General features: G+C 45.4%; 1 protein-coding gene across 2 annotated transcripts; it reads left to right on the top strand.

The window, feature by feature from the left end:
- The first annotated feature begins 617 nt into the window (after positions 1 to 617).
- slc37a4a (solute carrier family 37 member 4a) lies at positions 618 to 14,114 on the top strand. 2 transcript variants are annotated; one of them, XM_088939739.1, is made up of 11 exons: positions 623 to 682; positions 2,791 to 2,897; positions 3,439 to 3,592; positions 4,578 to 4,810; positions 6,727 to 6,970; positions 7,962 to 8,123; positions 9,398 to 9,483; positions 10,562 to 10,675; positions 10,988 to 11,053; positions 11,443 to 11,581; positions 12,147 to 14,114. In XM_088939739.1, the coding sequence occupies exons 3-11, from the start codon at positions 3,445 to 3,447 to the stop codon at positions 12,311 to 12,313; spliced, it is 1,359 nt and encodes a 452-aa protein (XP_088795865.1). In that variant the 5' UTR covers positions 623 to 682; positions 2,791 to 2,897; positions 3,439 to 3,444; the 3' UTR covers positions 12,314 to 14,114. The 2 variants fall into 2 exon arrangements, with proteins under 2 accessions (XP_088795867.1, XP_088795865.1); XM_088939741.1 differs by lacking the exon at positions 10,988 to 11,053 and having other exon boundaries at positions 618 to 682.
- Positions 14,115 to 14,424: the final 310 nt, after the last annotated feature.

Genomic DNA, 14,424 nt, shown 5'->3' with positions numbered 1-14,424 from the left:
CAATGATGTCAGTCTTTATTCCGATATGTTTCTTTTTATATCTTTTCATGTCAATAATAAGATAAGCGTCTCTGAGAACACAAAATCCCACAGGGCGACAGAATACTAGCGATAATATGGATTGAATGTATAGTGGATCCAAACAATGACACGATTAACAAAAATATTTTAAAATAGCCCCCAGTTCTGCTTAGTAATCGAGCAGAAACAAAGTTAGTAGTATGCCTATGTTGTATGTCACGGGTAACCAGTTCACTATATAGTGAATATTGCCTGTGCAACTCAATTTCACACAAACCCACAGCTTGCAACGGTGACGAGAGGTCAAAGCTGCGTTTTTTTTTGTACTTCAAACTGGAGGAAGACAAGGGATAGAAAAATATAATTGAAAAGAAATGTCCTTTCGAAGAATTTTCCCCGCAATTCTCTGAAAATACTTTGCACAACTCAGTGAGGCATACACAAAGCCTAATGTGACCTAAATACCGCTACTGCGCATCCAGCATACTGAACAATGTTGCAAATTGTCTGCAGTATAAAAAGAACTGTGAAGTGTACGTCAGACCTCCCCCTCCAACACTCACAGATTGATAGCAGTTTTGTCCAGTAGCAGCAAGGGGTGGGAGGGAGTTCCTGTCTTGGTATGTCTGTGTGCAAGATTGACAGAAGACGCACTCAGACGGTGAGTTAATGAAATGTAGCTGCTAACGTCAGATAAATTGTGTATTTGCAACATCCAGCGCTTAGCTGCAAATGAAACATGTGTAGCTTACTCGATAAACAGCTGTTAACCGTTACCAAATCGTGTTTGATACATTTTGGTTTGTTTCCGCAAAGGAAGTGTCTTGGGAGCTTCATTTACTGAGCACAGCGGTGTTCAGTGTTGGAGTATAGATACACAACATACGGTGTAGGTTAAAGGATCGTAGTACATGACTCTTAAGGCAGTTTCCAATTCAGCACGCACACGTCAAAACCCCTGGGGGTTTGAAGTTATTTTGTTTAATCGGATTGTAATTTTCTTAATATTTACAGTTAAAGCCATTAGTTTAATAATTACAATAAAGCATAATTAACACAATAATAAACGTTTTGTGCGTGTAATTGGACGAAGAAAAAAAATGTTGTCAGTGTTGTGCAACGCTGAAAGAAAACAATATAACCTTCACCCTAGTTAGGTATAAATACATGGAGTATATTAATTTATTGCATTCAAGTAGTAATACAGTAGAAATTTACACAGTATGTTTCAGAAACTAAACACCACATTTCGATTAAGCATTTTCTTTGTGCACGTAGAACCGGGTTTTCCAAATAAAGTAGTTAAAACCTTGAAATGGTCTTATAGTAGGGGAGGGGTATCGGCGAATCAGCGCTAGAATAGTGCGGTATTTATATTTTAAACTCCAACACCTGCAGCGCTAACCGTGGCTCTCCCAGTGCTTTTCCATAGCCGGGATCAAGGTTCCGTCTGTAAGGTCGGCTGTGTTTTATTTCAAGGAGTCTGCGCCACCGGCGACCCCGTCTCCTTCGCATTTAGAAATGCTGATACGCCTTCGCTGACGCTGCCATATACATAATTTTACTCCTGTTATGAATGAACAAGGAGCAAGCAGAAGATACCCTTATATTTTTTAAGTGAAAGTGCCAATAAACGTTTACGCAAACTAGCGTCTCATTTTAATTTCCCGGAGGACCTAGTGCCTTCTGGTTTTTGACACAGTTGGACAACAGACCTAACAATTTTCTCAGTTAAACATAAAATGGGCATTTTCGTTCTCTTTTACAGCTGATTAGTCACAGCATTCACTCCATCAGAGACACAGTTACCTATAAAACACCACAGAGTTCGATAAGGAGTCTTGCAATTATTGAGTTAATAAATATTTAGACCCACTGCATAACTGAGATCTTGAGTGAACCAACCAAAAAAACCTAACATTGGACCCTCAAGGGATTCAATGATCCCTAAAACGCTGAATGAACACACTAGATCTGGCTGGACTGAAGGTGACTAATCCAATTCTTTTAGTCTTGAAATATTTACAGGCAGGACCTTAGACACAAACCTTATGTACTTTGCTTTTCACTTTTTCAAGTGACCCCCCTTTTTTGAAAGGGGGTGCAGCATAGCACATTTGGGTTAAAGCGTTTCTGGATGGTCTGGGCATCAGTAACCAGGAAGCCACACACCACAGGTGAAGTTAAAAATGTGCGTGTGGGCAGGCAGGATGTTAAAATCTGCCTGCCGCCAAGCATTTTGTCTTAGGTAGTAATGTAGTACTTTTTTTCAGATTAAAGCCACAAATTCACTCTGGCATCCCCTGCCCAGTAGGCTGAAATATCAGTGTACTCGTTGATTCAAGATACCCATGGTTTTAAAAGATGATCAAGTTGCTGTAGTAGTTGAGTATTTTCAGAACGGTGTAGTCTTCTGTAGAATGAGTGTAAACAACAGCTGTTGAAAAATAAATAGATGTGTATCATGTGCTTTGTCTGTCTATCTCGCTGTATCTGGTGAAAACGTATTTGATTATGAATGTTGGTCAGAATTTCTTTTCGGTTCCAGAATGGAAAGACGCAAAAGCGGACAGTGGGACGATGAAGGAATTGGTGCATGTGTGAAAGACACTGACATATTGAATATCTGTGGAAATCGTCTCTAGATACGCGGGAAATATTTGTCAGGATGTTCACGGTCTGCAGTAAGAAAGCACAAGCGCTGGTCTCGGGTGCCGCCGTTCTGAGGAAGACGCGAGAGCCCTGATTCTATTTTTCCGGTTGTCTCAGCGATCGGCGCTCTCCCTCCCTGCTGCCTGTGGACGGCCGAGTCACCGTTGGACTCCTGTGATGAATCATTAACCGCAGAGGAAAGGAAAACAGCCTCAGTAACACAGGTAGAGCAAACAGCGGCGGGGACAGAGAGAACAGGGGGAAAGCCTGCACTCAGCAAAACCACTGAACAAAACAAAGGCTGAGAGGAGAGAGAGAGAGAGGATGGTGGCCTAATTTATGAGAAGAGGAGAGACCACACAACCTGCCTCCCACTCCCTCAGGCACTAGGAAAATATTAAGCTACCACTGAGTAGATTAAGAACCCAGGCGGACAAGATAAATGACTTCCACTTTCCACTGCCTGCTTTTCTGCCTCCTCTGCACAGCCCTGAAGATAGACAGGGGACAGCCGAGCTGAGCCTGATTGACCATTAACCCGTCTATTGATTGCGGCATTGTTTTCTGTATCAGGGCTCAGACACAAAGTTCACCAGGCTCCGCTGCAGCGCTGTTAAGTCCCTCCAGGAGCACGAAGCAGCCAGTCTGTTGACAGCCCCGGGCGTCGGCGTTTTTCTTTCCCCTGCGGGTCTCCCTGAAGCTCTTTCCTCTCTTTGCGAGATTGTACCTCTTTACCGTGACACCCGTTTGTTTCTCCTGCCGAAGGAAACCATGGGGGCGACGGGATATGGATACTACCGCGCCACTATTTTCATGGCCATGTTCGTGGGCTACACCTTGTACTACTTCAACCGGAAGACGTTCTCCTTCGTGATGCCTTCCGTCATGGAGGAGATCGAGCTGGACAAAGACGACCTGGGTGAGAGCGGCTTTCTCCCGCCTGCTCGTCTCGCGTGCCCGCTCTGTGGTGTGGTGGTTTGAGTGCGTAGTGTGAGAGTTCTGAAGCGTTGCCATGGTACAGAGTGGCACAGTAGTGGGGTTTCACAGTGCTGGGGCCCTGGGTTCGATTCCGGACCCGGGGTGCTATCTACTTGGAGTTTGGATGTTCTCCCTGTCCTTGCATGGCTTTTTTTTCTGGGTGCTCCAGTTTTCCTTCCAAAAACATGCTGGTAGGTACATTGGCTTCTGTGCAAGTTGGCCCGGGTGTGAGTGTGTGTGTGTCTGCCCTGCGATGGACTGGCCTCCACATCTTGCCTTGTGCCTGTTGCCTGCTGGGATAGGTGTTATGTCAGCGCACGGGGCCCGTTTGTGTCTGTGAAGCTGTCGTGCTTAGATTTTGGTTGCGGCACCTGGCACTGGGGTGTTTTGGTGGGTTTGTGGCCATTTCTGTTCAGTTCTAAGTGATGCACAATAGAGGGCAGACGTCTGTGAAACCCCTCCACCTCAGTCCCTGGTGTCCTACAGCATAACAAGCTCCCCTGCAGGCCTGAACTGTAAGCAGTTAGAAAACGGAAGGGTGCTGTGGTCCATCTAGAAAGGACCTTTTCTCACCCAAGATGGAGGCCTTGACCCTTTTCTACTTACAGTACATCTGTGTGAGAACCAGACTGTGGCACTGCGTTGAAAGTGCTGTTACCTTGTATTGGTCAAATTGGAAAAACGATACTGCTTTTCCTTTTGAAATGAGAACAATTCGGTTATTTCTGTGTCAGGAAGAGGCCAGCCGCCGGGAGGAAGGGAGAGTTCGTTTTTCAAATACTGTTCCCAAATTCCTGTCTCTAGATTCTGCCCAAGTGTTCCTCCAGATCACAGCCCATCCTCCTGATTTGCGGCGACGCTGGCCGAGTACCCATTTTGAAAAGCGGAGCCCATCACTGTCTTTCTCTCCTCCCCCCCCGGGTCAGGACTGATCACCAGCAGCCAGTCGGCGGCGTACGCGATCAGCAAGTTCATCAGCGGCGTGCTCTCGGACCAGATCAGCGCCCGCTGGCTCTTCTCCATCGGCCTGTTCGCGGTGGGCGCCATCAACGTGGTCTTCTCCTGGTCGTCCAGCGTGGCCGTCTTCGCGGGGCTGTGGTTCCTGAACGGGCTGGGCCAGGGCCTGGGCTGGCCGCCCTGTGGCAAAGTGCTGCGCAAGGTCAGCTCCTCCTGCTGTCGCTCGAGCAGCGCTGTCTTCCCTAAGCAAGCCGCAGGGCTCTGCGCGCTGCAGAACCAGCGACTTCTGGAGCGTCTGTATGAAGGTCCCAAAGTAGCTCCACCCGCCACAAAATGTTGCCGTACATAGAAAGAAATGTGATTTTATATCATAAATAGCGTTCTCATAATAAATATTAATCTTAATGGGAGGAATTTTGGAGCTACTCTCTAGACTAGACAGTAGCTAGAGGTGGGAATGACTTGGCTTTTACACACCTCAGAGAAGGGGGAGGCTTATTGCTTTCAATTCTGTTTTGTGAAGTGATGAGAGATCCTGCCAGGGTCTCCCTGTTGGGTTTAACTGTGCTCAGGGGTTTTATTATAATAATAATAATAATAATTCCTTACACTTATACAGCGCTTTTCTGGACACTCCACTCAAAGCGCTTTACAGGTAATGGTGGTCCCCTCCTCCACCACCAGTGTGCCGCCCCACCTGGATGATGTGTCGGCAGCCATAGTGCACCAGAACGCTCACCACACACCAGCTCTCAGTGGGGAGGAGAACAGAGTGAGGAAGCCAGTTCAGAGATGGGGATGATTGGTAAAGGCCAGGGGGAAATTTGGCCTGAACGCCGGGGTAACGCCCCTACCCTTTTTGAGAAATGCCCTGGGATTCTTAATGACCACAGAGAGTCAGGACCTCGTCTCATCCGAAGGATGGCACCTTTTCACAGCGTAGTGTCCCCGTCACTATACTGGGGTATTTGGCCCCTCATAGACCGCAGGGTGGGCACCCCCTGCTGCCCCCACTAACCCCTCTTCCAGCAGTAACCTTAGTTTTTCCCCAGGAGGTCTCCCATCCAGGTACTGACCAGGCTCACACCAGCTGAGCTCCAGTGGGGCTGCCAGTTGTGAGTTGCAGGGTGACATGGCTGCTGGCCCTTTATTGAATGTTAGCTTTCACTTCCAAGCCACTGGAGCTTCAGAGAGTCAGCAGGCACAGGAAGAGAGAGTGAGATCCGGAGGCAGAACTGTGCACACCCTGCACTCCCTCACCTTTGACCTTCCAGTCTTGGGGACAGTCCTCCCTGTCACTCTGCCACACAACTGAGAGGGTGGGGGAGCTCAGCTGAGTGTCCTTCCCAGCCTTTAAAATGAATGAATGAAAGAAGCCAACCTGGTATTGTTGAACACACTTCACCCTGGCTTCTGTTTCGCCTTCTGCTCTAATATATAGCATAATAATTTTCTTCAATAAGAAGACACAGAGACGTTTTTGTTCAGGTTTTTGGTTGTTGTCCAGCAGTCCTGATGACGGGACAGTCTGTACTGCGTGATTCTCGGGGAATAAATAGACTTTGGCATTTGCCAGCACGGTGTGTGCAGGGGTAAGGGAGAAGGGCTCGAGTTGCAGTGAAGAGTATTTATAAGATGGATCCCGTGCTCTGCCCTATCCTGAAGAAGGTAGTCCTTCAGCCCTGCCCATTATTTCTATTAATACCCTACTTTTATTCTTAGTAGCTGAAGAGGATGAATGAGAGTAGGCATAGTATTGGATTTGCACAATTAAAGGGCGAAGCTAGTTTATCACAGCAAAAGTGTTGTTTTCCTAAATCTGTTAACATGCGCCTTCCCTCTCTGAGTTCGGCAGACTGTTGTGGCCCCAGAACCTGTGTTTAGACTGTTTCTGACTTGGACAATGTGTTTACTGTAGGCTATTCCTACAGGTTCCTTTTCCAGCTATTTTGTGACGCATTGCTACAGGGCTCTGGTATCTTCAAATCAGAACACCGATTGCCAACAAACTACCTTAGACAGGTTTTGTAAAAAGCTGGACGTTTGCCGTCTTTCAGCGCAGTGCATCATGGGAAGGTTCTCAGTGTTAACTCGCGTCTCTCTCCTCTCCGCCCTCAGTGGTTCGAGCCGTCTCAGTTCGGGACCTGGTGGGCGGTGCTCTCCTGCAGCATGAACCTGGCGGGGGGGCTGGGCCCGCTCATCGCCACGGTGATGGCGCTCAGCTACAGCTGGCGGACCACGCTGTCCCTGTCGGGCCTGACCTGCGTGGTCACGGCCTTCTTCTGCCTGCTGCTCATCAAGAACGAGCCCTCTGACGTCGGGCTTCCCAACGTCGAGCCCGGCGCCAAGAAGGGCAAAGGAGGTAACACTGACACGCTTGGTAACTGACTGCTTGACACTGACTAACTGACTGGCCACAGACTGACTTGACACACTTAATAACGGACCGGCAGACACAACCACTGCGCGACTGGCAGACTGGAGTGACACACACACACACACACACACACACACACACACACACACACACGAAGCTGGGGCAGAAAGACACACTGATTTTCTGCTAGATTGATTTCCTGCCAAACTGAGAGAAGTGTGAAACCGCTTAACTACCAGCTACACTTACAAATATGTATGTTTGTTTGGCAGTAATATTGACCTATTGAGCTGGTAAAATACATGCTCTTGTTGTAGTTTTCCGAGTCTCAGTGACTCCGTACTTCACCTGCTGGCTGTTCTGTATCCCACATTAAAATTAGCTAATACACATTGCCTTCTACAGTATATGTCTGCCTATATCTCTACTCTTCTCTGTCTCTTCCCTGCCTATGTGTTAGGCAGAACGCTACCACCACAGGCTGTAGTTTTTTGTAGTGAATGAGTGTGTGAGAGATACTGACTCCTGTTAATAGTGAACTCAATGTCCCCAACACACTAGAGAGCAGGCATGAAATATTTCAACACGCACTATGAACAGCACAGCGCTGTCCTTTACTGACTGCAAATAAAAGAGTTGTTTTTCCACTCGCCTGAAAGGTTCAGTGAACTCCAGAGAAGCACAGCTATGAGCATGGTTGTTGCTTTTACAGAAAGAATTGTTTTGATGTCTTTAAGATTAGATAAGATTTTGGACCCTTTTTTCCCCACTCTCACAAACTTGCACTTCAGTCCAAAACCTTGAGTGATGTTGATCAGATGAAAGCCATCTAAAAGAAATTCACTGAATTTACTTTCCAAGTAGAGGCAGATTCTAAAAAAAAAATCCCTGATCAGCCATTTTGTACTTGATGCCCTGAAAGGCAAACTGTAACTGCAAGAGATCCACTCTTCCTCTCCTCTGTCTCCCCCTCCAGGCTCCTCCTCCAGCGACGAAAGCACCCTGAAGGAGTTCCTCCTGTCTCCCTATCTGTGGGTGCTGTCTTTTGGGTACCTGGTGGTGTTTGGGGTGAAGACGGCCTGCACTGACTGGGGACAACTCTTCCTGATCCAGGAGAAGGCTCAGTCCACCCTAATGGGTACCCCCAGCTTGCGTCCGCTCACTGACACCTTCACTCTCGATTCATCTCCCCAGAAACACTCTCTAGGGTAGTTGCTAACACACGCACTCCCAGTTATAACACCCTTGCAATGGATATACTGTATCATCTCTTCCAGCAACACGTAACTTTGATCACTAGTCATTACTGGCTACAGTAAATACACAGGAAGCAGTAACAGTGTCCAAGAATCAGATGCATTGTGAATGTTTAGGGAGTAATTTGAAGTAGAATAGTTTTGGCTTAACCCTGCTTAGTTAAGGAACAGCCCCCTGGCCATGACTTGATAAGGAGAGGAGTGAACTAAGATGCAGGGCAAGGTGGAGATGCATGCATGGAGATGCAAGTGTGAGAAAGAGGTGTCTGGCTGACATGTATACCTGTATATAACTGACTACTTTGATGATGATGATCTTACTAATAATAATAATGATACACTTTATCTCATATAGCGCCTTTTAAGGTGGCTTCTCAAAGCACTTTACAGAATGATAACAACAATGAAAACAAAACACAAGATATGCACAATGAAAATACACAATGAGAGGGTACTGGATACGATAAGAGCAGAGGGGTAAAGAACAGAACCAGTTCAGTAAAGGCTCTTCTGAAGAAGAAGGTTTTGAGTCTGGATTTGAAGGAGTTTAGAGAAGGTGACTCTCTGATATCCTTGGGGAGAGAGTTCCAGAGCTCTGGGATGCAGCAGGAGAAGGCCCTCTCACCCATAGAGCGTAGATGGGCTCGGGGGACAGATAGGAGACCAAAATTATAGGAGCGAAGGTAGCGAGGTGGGGAGTAGGGTGATAATAGCTCAGAAAGGTACTGAGGTGCCAAGCCATGCAGAGCCTTATAGGTGAGCATGAGGAATTTGAAATTGACATGTAACCGGAAGCAAGTGCAGGGACTCCAGGATAGGAGTAATGTGATCACTTGCACTAGACCTTGGTCAGGATTCTGGCTGCCGAATTTTGGACATACTGGAGTTTGTTCACTGTGGATTTAGAAACCCCAGCGAGTAGAGCGTTACAATTCGGGAGAAGACAAATGAGTTGCTCATGGTGGTGATGATGGTTTACTACAGATGGGTGAAGCTGGCTTGTTTGTCATTATCCCTCCTGAATGTCAGGGAGAGCCTGACGTATAAGGCGAGATGAGAAAGAGAACCTTGCGGTGATCCTGGACTGTGTGAATGGGTGAAGGGCACGCCCCCCTGCTGAGGTGTGCGTGTCTCACTCCGGGTGTCTCTCCCACAGGCAGCTCCTATATGAGTGCTCTGGAGGTGGGGGGGCTGGTGGGCAGCATCGCCGCGGGATACCTGTCGGACAGGGCGGTTGCCCGGGTGAGTGTGTGGGGGGGGTCAGACATGGAACAGCTCATACACAAACACACCACCCCAGACTCGTCTGAAATGAGCTCTACGACACTTAAGTCATTTTTAAAAGGTTCACCAGTGTCGTTCTAATAAAGTGTTCCAGAAACCTTGGCTTAATGCCATCAGCCTTACTGTGGCTTGCACCTCTGTTTTTGTGAAAAAAAAAAAACCATAAAGCCCATTTTACCACACAGTGATAGGGTCTCTGTGCCTGCTGGGTTCCGTTCCAGCTCAGCTCTTAAAGACCTAAATCAGATGATTATTGGATTAATGGGACCAAAGTACAGTAAACTGCCTGGTATTCGGATGAAACGGAAGGGAACAGGTTCTGGGTACAAGGGTTTTTCGGATAATGAGATTAAAGCAAACAGATACTCAGCGACAACTGGCCTAAAGCTAAATGATTAGGACAACACTGCAATGACAAAAAGAATTAGTATAATAAATTTACTGGAATGTAAATATGGTACAACAAAACAAAATCAGTATTCACGATCCCCTAACAAAGCTTTATTACAGTAATAAAGTAATTCTGGGCAGTTAAGGATAAATCCACTTTTAATTTTAACACCTGACATGAACGTTAGATACAGTACTTAATGTAACAGTTTTTAACAGCTGGCTACACTGGTGGGAGGTGAATAAAACACTACAGTGCGTTCTATCGCCGAGTATTGTTTTTTTATTGTAATGTTAATTTTATATTTATTATTCATTTCTTTGATTTCTTACCGATTGCTTGAGGTTTCTGGGTACATGATTATCGGATATGAGGGACTTTACTGTAACAGCTAATCCAAGCTCAGGTGCTGGTGTTTTGAAAAGACCTAAATAACCCACAGACTGTGTAGCTTATTCCAGCTTCAGTATCTTGAATTGACACTATAAGAGACATAAATTATGAAGGATTTCTGTTAAAACGATGTGAAACCTCTCTGCCAGTGTCTGGTGTGTTTTGATGAATGTCTTCGATACCTGCTACTGGGTTTGGGTGTTCTGTGTGACTTGTTGTTTTGTTAACTGTCTACCATAACCTCCTGTGCAGCAAGGCCTGCGTAGCCATGGCAACCCTCGCCATGGCCTCCTGCTCTCCATGATGGCTGGGATGACCATGTCCATGTATCTCTTCCGGGTCACTGTCACTCCAGAGAGCTCCAAGGTAATGTCAGAGTTCTCCGACACTGAGCCTCTCTTGTAATCTCTGCCTCTCTACTTACATGTTATTGTGACTCCAGTGTTCATCATATTGTTTATATGAGGTCAGTAAGAACAATAATTTTAGTAATTTCACTTACAGTGGAATAAATTGACTCCAGTGTTTTTCTCTCGCAGAAGATCTAGAAATCTGGATAGTCAGAAACTCAGTGTTCCGCATTTGACAGCGGTTGTGTAAATGACTCTGTATTGCATTTTCCAGAATTTATCTTTACCTCTTTCTTCATCTCTTCCCTTTCTCTGACTATGGCTTCAGGACTCTGCTCTCTGGACGCTGGTCCTTCAACCTTTCTCTCTCCTCACCGGATTGTCGGAACAAGAGGTCTCTGTCTTTCAGTCTCCCCTTCTCCTGCTCTCGCTGGCCTCCTCCTCTCCACATTCTTGCTGCATCTCCTGTCTCTCCGTGTGCAACCTCTAGGGCTGACAAAACACACGACCTTTTCCAGAGGAAATGTAACAAATAAATAGTTAAATAGTTTTAAGCCTGTCCTTTAGCAGCTTCAGAGTGTACTTTAGCTTTTGTGAGATGCACTGGGCTTGCAGGCTAGAATGCTGATGTTGTGACTATATTGGTCTCACGAGCGCCCCACTGACAGGAACGCCTTCAAGATCTGACTGTGGTCTTGTACGAATGCTTTACTAGGTCGCGGACTTGTCCTTTTTAATCGTGGGTGGTGTTTTCGTGACTCTGGTTCTTTCTTTTCCTTCCAGATCTGGATTCTCGCTCTGGGTGCGATGTTCGGCTTTTCCTCCTATGGACCAATCGCTTTGTTCGGGGTGATAGCCAATGAGAGCGCTCCGTCGAATTTCTGCGGGACGTCACATGCTATTGTGGCTCTGATGGCCAACAGTGAGTCACTTTTCTTGTATGCTTGAGTACAGCTTATTTCGCCTTGTGCAAAGAAGACTACTGGAAAGAGCAGTTCTCCTGTTTCCCCTGTCGCGAGAGCAAGAGTTTGCACGAATTGCGACGTGATGCGGCCCTTCCTGCTCACTAGTCGCTGTAGTGACTAATGTAAGGTACGAGCAAATAAATACAGGTTGTGCAGCGGACACTTCACCTTAGAAATGTTCCAACATGATCTGCATGCAGAGTTAACGAGTAGTATTTGTCGACAAAACTGTCTCGAAGCCAAGAGCAATATTTCTATTGGATTATAAGAGATGTATTCACAAGCCTGCTTCTTTACAATGTAATAGACCAGCATCATGGCACCAGTAGTTTTGTTGTCTCATTCTGAATCGCAGAACTTGTAATGAGGTTTTACACGTTACTGTCTACATTTTACTTTTATTGTGGTTTGAAGTGCCCTCATCAATGCCGATTCTTTGTAACCCCAAAATGCAAAAATACTGCTGCAGTTCCTCCCTTAAAGGCTGCCCTGTAAAACCTGTCTCTGTGGCTTCGATTGCAGTCGGTGGTTTCCTCGCCGGCCTTCCCTTCAGCTCCATTGCCAAGCACTACAGCTGGGACACGGCCTTCTGGGTAGCAGAGATCACCTGCGGCCTCACCACCCTGGGCTTCTTCCTGCTGCGTAACATGCGCACCAAGATGGGCCGCCTGCCGAAGAAGGCAGAGTGAAGACTGCGCTGCACGAGCCTCGGGGAGGCCAGCAAGGACGGACTCACAGGGTCACAGTGTATATGTCACGCAGGAACACAGCAGGTCCGCCTTTCTCAGTGGATAGCCTGATACTCTTGATAAACGCCATTCAGGTTCTGGATAACTCGACACTGCCTTACAGTGCCACTTCCATATCAATTAGTTTCATTAGGATTATTTATTGTGACTTATAATAATTACTATACTAATAATGTTAAAAGATGCGGAGCTTCTCGGCTCATATACCCGAGTAACGTACGTATTGTAGGAAAATGGTTTTCACAGTGATGAGCACATTCAGTGTCACTGTATACACACACACCTCTTAGGAGGTCTAGGGTATGTTTTTTTTTTCTTTCACATATTCAGTTAATGAATGATTTAGAGAATACAGAAAATTGCCAAACGTTTTCTCCCTTGGGGCGAGGGTAAAGAGCTTACCCGGAGCTGTGTGAACGGTGCTGTGAGGCAGTCTTTGGTCTTTAATACCCTTTGGGTCTTTTAACTGTCGATTTTTCATGCCCAGCCAGGATTTTACCAACATTTCTAGCAAATTGCAAACTCGGTACTTGTCTTGGCGGCCTTTTTACCAGACAGAAGCAAACGATTCTGTATCAGAGAGCGGTACAGTCAAAGAACCTGGTCTCTAGGTTGCATTAAACATTTTTGGCTAGTGTCTTTAAACACCAGATTCCTGTACGTGCCAGAAGTATCCTGGAAATCAGACCAAAACTGTCAGAAATGCAAAAGATGAAAATTGTGACACAAAATAATCTTCAAACCATTTTACAGTAAATAGGATAAAAAGTATATTGTACCATTTTTCATGATGTGGTGAACTTCATTCCACCCGGAGCAGAGCAGCTGAATTAGTACTGTATTTGTAGAGCAACAAAGCATCAATGCTGATCAGTCATAACTGCAAACTCTAAGAGTTTACTCCGACAGTGAAAATATTTATTTTTTTATTCCTCTCATCATTAATCATGTAACCACTGGATCACAGTACATTTTTCCACTTTTGTTTTTCAACAGTTTCTAAATCAAAGCTGCAAATCTTAACAGCAAAATTACATTTTTAAAGGACTGAAAGAGTTATTCATCGAACAGAGCTCAGATTGCTGATAACATACCAGATCAGCCTTTTGTACATGCTGAGTATCTCGCACCTTTGTCTCGAAAGCATTGATAAATGATAGTTGGAAATGAAGGGGATTATGTTAATCAAAGCAGTTCTTCTATTCTGATTAAAGATTAATTCAAAACCTGGATCCAGATTAAAACCAAACTTTGCCCTCCAGTCAAATCCAAAGATCACGCCTTGTACTTAAAGGTGTGTTTCCCTTGGATGGACTCAATAAGCTTCTCAGTTTGCAGTTTGCAAAACTGAATGGATGGGTTGCAGTTTTTGATTTAAATTAATAATTCAAATTAAGGAGTCTGCCTCAGAACAATTAAACTGGACGGAGCATCGACTTCTTTAACAAAAACTGGAATCTCGGACAGGATATGAAGCGTTTTGGATATTTTTTTTTATAATGAAGGGACTTCAACACAAGACTCATTTCTTGCACTTTCATCTTCTCTGGTCTGTTAAGGTAAAATATGCATTTGTCTTATGAAACAGTTTACTGTGAACCGTGTTTTTGAGGAAGAACCCTTAATCTGAAGTTGAAGTACATTATGTATGTTTTGCCAGTGCATTTCGGATGATGGTACAAAAATGAAGTCAAGCAGACACTGGGGATTTAGAGAACTGACACTAATAAAGTATCACAGAGAATCTGTGTGTTGTCTGTTAAGTGAAGTGAGTTTGCAAAGACTACATCTTAGATCACCTGAAGACATTGAGGAAGTCTCTTTAAAATTGAAAAAACCTCACCTCAAAGGACACAATACTACAAGTCCAAAAGACGCTTTCAGATACCCCTTTATTAAAAAAAAATATCGTAAAGGGTAACATTCTCAGCCGAGGTGTTTATGTATATCAGGGCTTTTTCTTGCAACGTTCCCAATACGAGCCACTGCTACCACATTTTAGGAGTGAGAAGAGAATGCAATGCCATGAATGTGGGCTGACAGTACTAAAA

Source organism: Atractosteus spatula, chromosome 22 (genome assembly GCF_055471065.1).
Source record: "Atractosteus spatula isolate fAtrSpa1 chromosome 22, fAtrSpa1.hap1, whole genome shotgun sequence".
NCBI lineage: Eukaryota > Metazoa > Chordata > Actinopteri > Semionotiformes > Lepisosteidae > Atractosteus > Atractosteus spatula.
This window is presented reverse-complemented; position numbering and strand designations above follow the sequence as displayed.

Coding starts and splice junctions, on each gene's coding strand:
- slc37a4a (XM_088939739.1), top strand. CDS start 3,445: ATGGGGGCGACGGGATATGGATACTACCGCGCCACTATTTTCATGGCC. Junction 3,593..4,577: donor GCTGGACAAAGACGACCTGG/GTGAGAGCGGCT, acceptor CCCCCGGGTCAG/GACTGATCACCAGCAGCCAG. Junction 11,582..12,146: donor TGTGGCTCTGATGGCCAACA/GTGAGTCACTTT, acceptor CTTCGATTGCAG/TCGGTGGTTTCCTCGCCGGC.